The 8,900-nt window shown below is 32.6% G+C and overlaps 1 protein-coding gene across 1 annotated transcript in view; it reads left to right on the top strand.

Moving 5' to 3' along the window:
* CCDC172 (coiled-coil domain containing 172) overlaps positions 1–8,900 on the top strand; it is a gene marked incomplete at its 3' end in the record, with an annotated part of 32,974 nt that overhangs the window by 16,643 nt on the left and 7,431 nt on the right. The window contains exons 3-4 of the mRNA XM_012663874.1: positions 5,141–5,257; positions 6,389–6,554. Coding sequence (XP_012519328.1) covers positions 5,141–5,257; positions 6,389–6,554 — 283 coding nt within the window. The remainder of the gene's footprint in view (positions 1–5,140; positions 5,258–6,388; positions 6,555–8,900) is intronic.

The following is an 8,900-nucleotide window of genomic DNA, read 5'->3' as shown; positions in this document are numbered from 1 at the left end:
AAATTTAAAAGCTATTAATAAATCATTGGGATTTTAATTATGATTATATTAATTTCATGTGGTAATTTGGGAAGAATTGATGTACTTACAACTCCGAATCTTTCAAGAATACAGTATATTTTTCAATTTATTTGGATCTTCTTCTATGGTCCCTAGTAGAGAATCGTTAATATAAGTCTCAGGTATTTCTTACTAAATTTATTTGTGTATTTTGTTTGATTTTGCTGTCATGGAATATTTCCCCTACTTATTTCTATTTATTGTTGGTAACTAGAATAGATTTTGTATTTATTTAGTTACTAGCCTCTTTACTAAATTCCTTTTTATTTCTAACAGTTTCCCAATAGATTTTCTTGAATTTATTAGGTATGTAATGATGGCATTTGCCCCAAACAAACAAGAGAGAGAATTGTGCGTCAGTATTTTGAATAATTATATCTCTTATTCCTTTTTGTTGTTGTTGTTTTGGCCATATTACATTAACAAGAACTTCTAGATCAAACTTATATAGTTGTGGTTCTCATCCTGATAACCCATAATGAAAAGGGTATACTTGACTGAGCTGAGGAAACAAACCATGAGGAATCTGGGCAAAGAGATTTCCAGGCAGAGGAAACAGAGAGGGTGCAAAGGCCTTAAAGAGAAAGTGTGCCTAGTGTGTCCCAGGAACAGCGAGGAGGCCCGGTCCATGGGGCTGGAAGGAGGTGAGTGAGGCAGAGACTGACTGGAGATGGGAATGGGCGGTGTAGGTCCCGGAAAGCCTCAGGAGCCATTATAATTAATGACAAGTGTTTCCTAATATTGAAACTTCCTTGCTTACTGTATTAGGATTACTATGTCAAAGTGAGTTATTCTTTAAGCTTTTCATCTGTGGTTTAAAAAAGTATTTATAAAAATAGATCTATTTTTTAAAAACCTTAACATCTGTTATCAATCAATACAATATTCACTGGCGTACTCCACTGTTTAAAATGTCTTTTTATCATAATTGTAACAGCCACGTTATTTTCCCCAATTGTTATGATTTTAGGAAGGTGAAGTCTCCTACATAACTCTTTGTTTTTTTTTATGTAAAGTTGCCTATTATGCTATTGGGCAGAGCATTTAATCAGCAAAATGTCAGTTCCTCAAGGCTGAGATTATTTTTAACAGCAGCAACCATAACAAAGAGTAGCTCTGTACTTTGCATACTTGGACCCAAACGTTAATTTAAAATCCTCAGTCATTTTCAATTTTTAAGTTCTTCTGGTAGAAAAATACCTAAAGGCACCCAGGCAGCAAGAATAGTGAAAAGTCACAAATCATGCCTTTGCTGAAAACTGACCTAGTTGACCAGATAAGTCAGCTCACTGGGAAAAGTATAAGCTCCATTAAAAAATCAAATATCCCAGGAGGAATAAAACAGGGAAAGGAAAAAACAATCTTTATTGCTGAGAGAAGCAGAATTAACCAGGGAGTTGACACTGCTATAAATTAAAATTTTCCAAAGCAGCAATATTTTCTGACAAAGCTTGGCTATTTGATTCTAGAATGTAACTTTTAAGGATATACACAAATATTTTTTTCTTCGTTTCTAGTCAGAGGACAGGGAGAAATGAGAAAGAAAAATTTGTATTACTGCCATTAGGGACTTCCCACCCTTTTCTTTATATTGTTCATAGCCTCTTGGGACCTTTGAATAACTCAAGAGACAGAATTAATTGTTTTTAAAGTTTTTATTTATCATAAAATAAATAGTTCAAGCTACTATGGATATGATAGTGCCTCAATTCAAAACTGGCTCAGAGAAAGATATTTAGAAATATTTTTTATGTCATGATTTAATCTCTCATGTAGTATCTTCCCAATTCTGATTCCCACTCATCACCTTTGTAACAGAAGAGAGGTGGGAGAGATTTCTGATGATTATTCATCTTTCGATCCCATCGATATGTTCAGGGTTATATTTGGAATAGTTACTTAAATTTTACACAGCAGCAGGTCTGGTTTTCAAACCACAGGAACAGAAAAATAACTTAAGAAATTAGTTGGGACAACAGAAAGAACAAAAGGAACAACCCAAAGCATTCTACATATAGGTAACTATGAAAAGCTATTCTATTTCTGAAGAGTTGATAACTTAACACTTGGCAGAGAGGAACTGGAAAGATCCAAAAGTTTTTTGTCCCTTTAGTTCCATCAAACTGTGAAGATTCTATATTAATAATACTAGGCCTCATTTACTTTCTGCAACTTTAATCTACCGATGTCTTCAACAATGTGAATCAGCATATTGTAGGCATCTATTCTTGTTCTTCCTGTTTTTAGCTTTCCCAAACTCCTGTCCCATTCTCTATCATGCTATTTCCCCTACGCTCCAAGACTTTCTTGTATTAAATGTTTTTTTTTAATCATAGATCCTAAGTAAATTTAAAAATTAGTGTATAACTGTAATCTTTCTTCAGTTATTGACTCTCTGGGACTTTTTAGATCTTGATTAAAAGAGGAAAGTATGGACCAGGTGTCATGGCTCACGCCTGTTAATCCTAGCATTTTGAGAGGCTGAGGCAGGAGAATCGATTGCTTGAGGCCAGGGATTAGAGACCAGCCTGAGCAACATAGTGAGACCCCCATCTCTATGAACAATAAGAAAAAAAAAATTAGCCAGGTGTAGTGGCATGCACCTGGAGTCCCTGCTACTGGGGAGGCCAAGGCAGGAGGATCACTTGAGCCCAGGAGTTTGAGGTTCCAGTGAACTACGATGATGCCACTGCACTCTAGCCTGGGCAACAGAGCTAGACTTTGTCTCAGAAAAAAAAAAAAAGGAAAATATGGAAGTATAAGATAAAGACAAAAGGTAAGGTAGAAAGTGAGAATGAAGAGGATAGAGTCAAAATAATAAAAATAAGCAGAGAAGACCTCAAAATAGATAATTTGCATGGAATTTTAGGACGAGGAAGATTATAAAAATACTCTTTTTATAAATCTTTAGAACAGCTGTCTACTTTTTAGTTTTTGGTATATAGTTTTCAATTTTTAGTTTATGGTAAAATATTCCAGTTAAGTGCCAATATGTCACATAGCTCTTTTTAATATTTGTTATTCTCCTATTTAAGAAAAAGGACATGGCTCAGTGGTAATTTTAGCCCTTAGTTGTTGTTAACTGAGACAGAGAACCTTAATTTCTGAGTCTTTAACATAAAACTTTTCTGAATTTGAATAATAAATTTGCTTAAGGCTCATTTAAACTTTTCTTAGTTTGATAAGTAATATTTTCTTCACTTTTGGCTTTTGACTTGGGTCTTTTTATAACAGATCAGTGGTAGAAACAGAATTCAGGAATTTTGATTCTGAAGGGCATAGTACTTGAAATATCTTTGTAGATTAAATCAGAGTTTATCCAGACCAATATTTGATCTCTAGAGCATTTTTGTGAGCATTCCTGATTACTGTCCACAGTAGCAACTCTCAGAATTAGGTATATACTGCAAGCAACCTTCTCAGTAAGCTGTGATGGATCCAGTATTTGATAATTTTTCCAAATGTTTTTTAAATTTATATACTTTCCACTTATACTATTATCAGTGACTAAAGTCCCTTTTTAGCTCCAGAATTACCTTTTCATTACTTTGAAATAGTTCTAATATTTCCAGAGTAACATTATGATTTAGAAGAGAGGAAGTCAGAAGAACTGGGTTTTAGTCCTGGGGTTGCTCCTATTATATTAATAGTTATATAACCTTTGTTAAGATATTTGACTTCTATGGACTTAATTTTATTCTTATTTATATAGGCAATACTGAATAGCCCTGAAGTATTTTCTTATTCTAAGTAACTGTGGCACAATTCATGATCATACTCTTGTTTGCCCTTGTTATCAATTTCTATATGATTTTATAGATTTGGCCATATGTTTTCTAATTTCTGACTTCTCAGACAGTAAAATAGCTATTCTCCCTTTCCCCAACTTTTAAAATATTATTTCACTTCCTTTGGTCATGTAAATTGTATCTCTCTAATCTTTCTCTATTGTTGTCTTTCTTAAAATAGGGTTGATGAGAACAGCATCAAGCACTAACTAAAGGTATGGGTAGATAGTCTATGATCTTATAAAGATGTAAGATCACATTTTCTGTTTTATTTTGGCTACTTTTTTTTAATGCCAATATTTCTAGGACTTTTTAGCTATAATATTTCAAACTGTCTTTTAAGGCAACCCTTTGCCTCTGGACTAGACTATATCTAAGCTCTTTACTATTCAATATCTTCTGGGACAGAGATTTCACAACCTGTCTCTCACCTTGAGGAAGTTTCTTATAACTAACATAAATCTTGCTTTCTGCAATTTAACTTGAATTTATATCCTTTTTCTTTTTTCTGCAGAGATGGGAACAGCCCCAAACTGGAAGTGATGCTTTCTTATGAGGACCAATACTAAACATAGTAGAAAGATTACAGTATTTCCAGTCCAGCATCATTTTTAGTTTGTATATATTAAAGCTTCCTGACTTTTGTTTCAATATTCATGTCTCAGGAGATACTATAAAATAACAGTTACATGTCTAATATTAATGTTTATTATATATTTTGCTATTTAGAACCAAATAAGGTACTAAAATTTAAAAAAAATGAATTCTCAAACCCCATCTGAGGACTTTAGCAGACTTATATTTTATTTGATATAAGTATAGTCATGGGACTGAGGTTTTGCCTATGCTTTGTAGATTTTATCTCATTATTTTATTAGTCACATTGTGTACATGATTTATTCATACATATCCTCCTTTTAAGTTGTGAGAATAGAAACCTATTCTTTAAAACAAGCTGTCTTGAAGTGGATTTCAGTGTGTGCACTCTGTAAGCCTTAGTACCTAAGCTAAGAACTGTGCTAAGTATGGAGAAGTAGAAGAAAACACATTCTCAGCCCTTGAAGAAGCTGTAGTCTTACTGGGGGAAGAGCTTATAAAATTATAATCATAAAGTACTTATAAAATAATATAAGGTAGTACATATAAAATAAGATATTTAATGTGAATTTTGTATTTTAAAGATAAATACAGAAAATGTTTTATACTATACAAATCTCTCCTATTAACTAAGTACCCTAAAATGCCTAATTAATTGTTTTATTCTGATTTCTGGTGGTTTTTTTACTTTGAAGGTTCAGCAGTTTTCTGAAAAATCCTTCTTCTTACACCTTTTGAAAATTCATGAAAATGCTTTAGAAAGACAATTCAGTGAAATTACAAATGAAAGGAATATGCTTCTCCAAACCTTTGTAAGTCTCCGGCCACTTAGAAAAATCTATTTTATTAACTGTGTCAAAAGTATTTAGATATACTTAGGTGTACTTTTAGAAAATTATCCATATGCATATTGGCAGATAGTACTTTTCAGATACAGAAAAGTAATAAGTGCTATTTAAAACCAGTTGGTAGAGTAATATAGTTTGAAAGAATTCTACTGGCAGGGATGCAATATAGAAATTATTTGCAATTATAATAAGCACAAAAGAAATAGTGAAACTGATTTGAATTGCTCAGGCTTTAAGACCTTGGTTTTAATGTTTTTGAAAGGCAGAGAGGTTGACACATTAGGCATATTTATGGATGTGGGTAAAAGCATGGATTTTGTTTATCTTTTTATCTTAGTCAGAGCCAACAGTCTGAACAGTAGTTTTGAATGACAGGGCCAGTTTAGAAATATTAATTGACATTTTAAAGAAAATACATTTAAAAATATTGAAATACATATCAAAAGTCAGAACCAACAGATTGGGTGGTTTTGAATGACATGGCCAGTTTCAAAATGTGGTTCAAAATTCATTGACATCTCTTAGAAAAAAAGTATTGTCCATAGTTTTAGAAATTCTTATTTCCATGTAATGTTGATATTTCATAAAATGTAAACTATCATTCAGAACTGATTTTGAAATGCATATATAATTTTACCTTCATTGTCTATATTTTAAAAGGTCTTCTTAGATATTCTTATTTGTTTGTTTCCTGTAAAGCAGTAATTCCATTAAGTGTAGATTTTAATTTTTAAGTTTGGTCATTTAATTATTTTACCATCTAATTTTATATTGCAATGACAAAATGGCATATATGATTATGAAGTTTAATATACAAATAAACACAGATATAATGATGATTGGTAGGATCTCTAGCTCAATAATTCTCCCAAAACTTTAAGTATATATCTTTCATCTGAAGATAGCTGCTTGTTAATATATAATAGCTTCAGAGTTTTTTCATATTACTAGAAGAAAAAGGCATTTTTTTCAATAATGTCAGGAAGTATAATTTTATACTTTCATTGTTAATAATTCCAAATATTTATATTTTAAATCATTAAAGAAAAATATTATTGCAACTAACACCTATATTTCATCTTTTCTGTTTTTTAGGAGGCTACAAAGAAAAAAGTAATGGAGGAGGAGGAAAAATTTATGAAAGAAATTACAGACTTCAATAATGAGTATGAAATAACAAAGAAAAGAGAACTTTTGATGAAAGAAAATGTCAAGATCGAAATATCTAACTTAGAAAACCAGGCAAACATTTTGAAAATGGGTATGGGTATGAATACATAGTACCACCTCATTTGTCTTGCATTAATGAAATAACTTACTTTGAATGAATCAATTTTTGAGAAATTTAACTTTTTCATAAGCAAACTGGATTATTATATAGCTATCCTTTTACTTTTATCTTAATTATCCTAATGGATATGTATCTTTTATTGTGAGCAGTCTTAAATGCTTTAGAAGTACATGTGACATGAGCATTTGGTCATTCATTCAGTAAACAAATACCTGTTATGTGATGGGCACTGGTCTAGGTCCTGGGGATATAAAAGTAAAAAGTGCAGGAATTAAATCTGTAAGCAAATATTTACAGTACAATGTGATGGAAACTACTATATGTGTTAGGACTGGTGCTATAATCCTCATTTTACCATCAATCCAATATAAGCTAGGACATAAGGTTACACAGTGAGGTGGGGAGAGTTTTATTTCAGAAACACTAGTAGGCGGGTTATTGTAATCTATGATAAGATCCTGAATTAAAGCAGTTGCCAAAGAGAGGAGGGGGTGAATTAAAGAGATGATTAGGAAGAATGACAGGACTTTGCTACTATTTAATGTGGACAGAAATAGGGAAAGTCAAGGATAAATCACAGTTTTCAAACTTCAGAGATTCTATTATAGCATTAGCTTAAAGTTCAGTATCTTTTCACCTAAATCAGGTTCAGTTGCAATGACACTCCTTAATTGTGGTTTCTTATGTAATTCCTTCAGTAAAGTTCCTCTTGATCTGAAGACCTCAGACCAAAGAAACTAGTTATTTGCCCCTCACATGCCCAGTATACTGTGGTGAGATAAGCATAAGATAATCGCTAGAGACACTTCTGTTCAGAAAGCAGAAACACAGGAGTCATTGTTCCATAGCAGTTCTGAAATTGAGCCAGGCAAATATTGGGAATTCCTTGATAAGACTCAGTCATCCTCCTTGCTGGGAATGATTCTCCATTGTTCTTGGTTCCACCCCCTGTGCTCTTGTTTTCCTTCTCTGAGTTATTCCTTTTTTGTAAAAGATAGCCTGTGTTCACAGCTGCTAGTTTTCTCAGCCTCATTTCATCCTGTAAAAGTTTGAGTATTTGGGGGCTCATTTTTTATTTTTTCCTGTTTCCATCCATTTTGGTCCAAGCTCACTGGGTTTATGCAAATATAATTCTCTTAAAAAATGTGTGGGTCTCACATGAATCTTATTGAGGTTCATTCTGTTAGGAAAAAAGCTACAACTACAAACTACCCTTTTATTCTTTGAGCTGCTTCCAAAACTACTGAGAGACAGTATCTTTAAGATTCTTAATGACCCTATAGTTTGACTGAGTGGTTCTTTTAGGCATCACCTTGGATTTTTTTAAGGTCTTTGAAAAGGGTTTTAAATTTACATTCAATGTTTTGTCTTTAGACTTTGACTTCCTAAGAATATTGAATTTTATCTTTGCCCTCACGCCATTTCTTACTGCTGAGAATCAAGGGGCAGGGCATCTTGCAAAAATGTTTATTTTAATTCCTAGAACAACCATTAAGGAAAAAATGCAAAGACAAATAGCTAAAAGGACAATAGAGAAATTGAAAAGGAATCCTAAAAATTATTTACATAATCTGAAAAAAAGGTGGGGGAGAAGGAACAGAGGAGCGAAAAACATAGAGAACAGACAAAAAAACAAATAATAAAATGGTAGACCTAAATCCATCTACAGTCACATGTCACTTAACAACAGGGATATGTCCTAGAAATACATTGTTAAGTGATTTCATCATTGTGCAAACATCATAGAGTGCATCTACACAAACCTAGATGGTACAGCCCACTACACACCTAGGCTATATGGAAGAGCCTATTGTTCCCAGGCTCCAAACCGGTACAGCATGTTACTGTACTGAATACCATAGGCAATTAGAACACAATGGTAAGTATCCGTCTCTCTAAACGTATCCAAACACAGAAAAGGTACAGTAAAAAAAATAAAATACAGTATAAAAGATAAAAAATGGTACACCTGTATAAGGCACTTACCATGAACGGAGCTTACAGCACTAGAAGTTGCTCTGGGTGAGTCAGTGAGTGGTGAGTGAATACGAAGGCCTAGGACATTACTGTACATTAATGTAGACTTTATAAACACTGTACACTTAGGCTGCACTAAATTTATAAAAAATATTTTGCTTTCCTCAATAATAAATTAACCTTAGCTTGCTGTAACTTTTTTACTTCATAAACTTTTTAATTTTTTAAAACTTTTTGGCTCTTTTGTAGTAATAAAACACAAACATTGTACAGCTATACAAAGACACTTTTTCTTTGTGTCCTTATTCTGTAAGCTGTAAGGTTTTCTCTATTTTTAAA

Source organism: Propithecus coquereli, unplaced genomic scaffold (genome assembly GCF_000956105.1).
Source record: "Propithecus coquereli isolate 6110/MARCELLA unplaced genomic scaffold, Pcoq_1.0 Scaffold84, whole genome shotgun sequence".
Taxonomy (NCBI): Eukaryota; Metazoa; Chordata; class Mammalia; order Primates; family Indriidae; genus Propithecus; species Propithecus coquereli.
The sequence above is the reverse complement of the archived record's forward strand: the minus strand, read 5'-3'. Positions and strand labels throughout refer to the sequence as shown.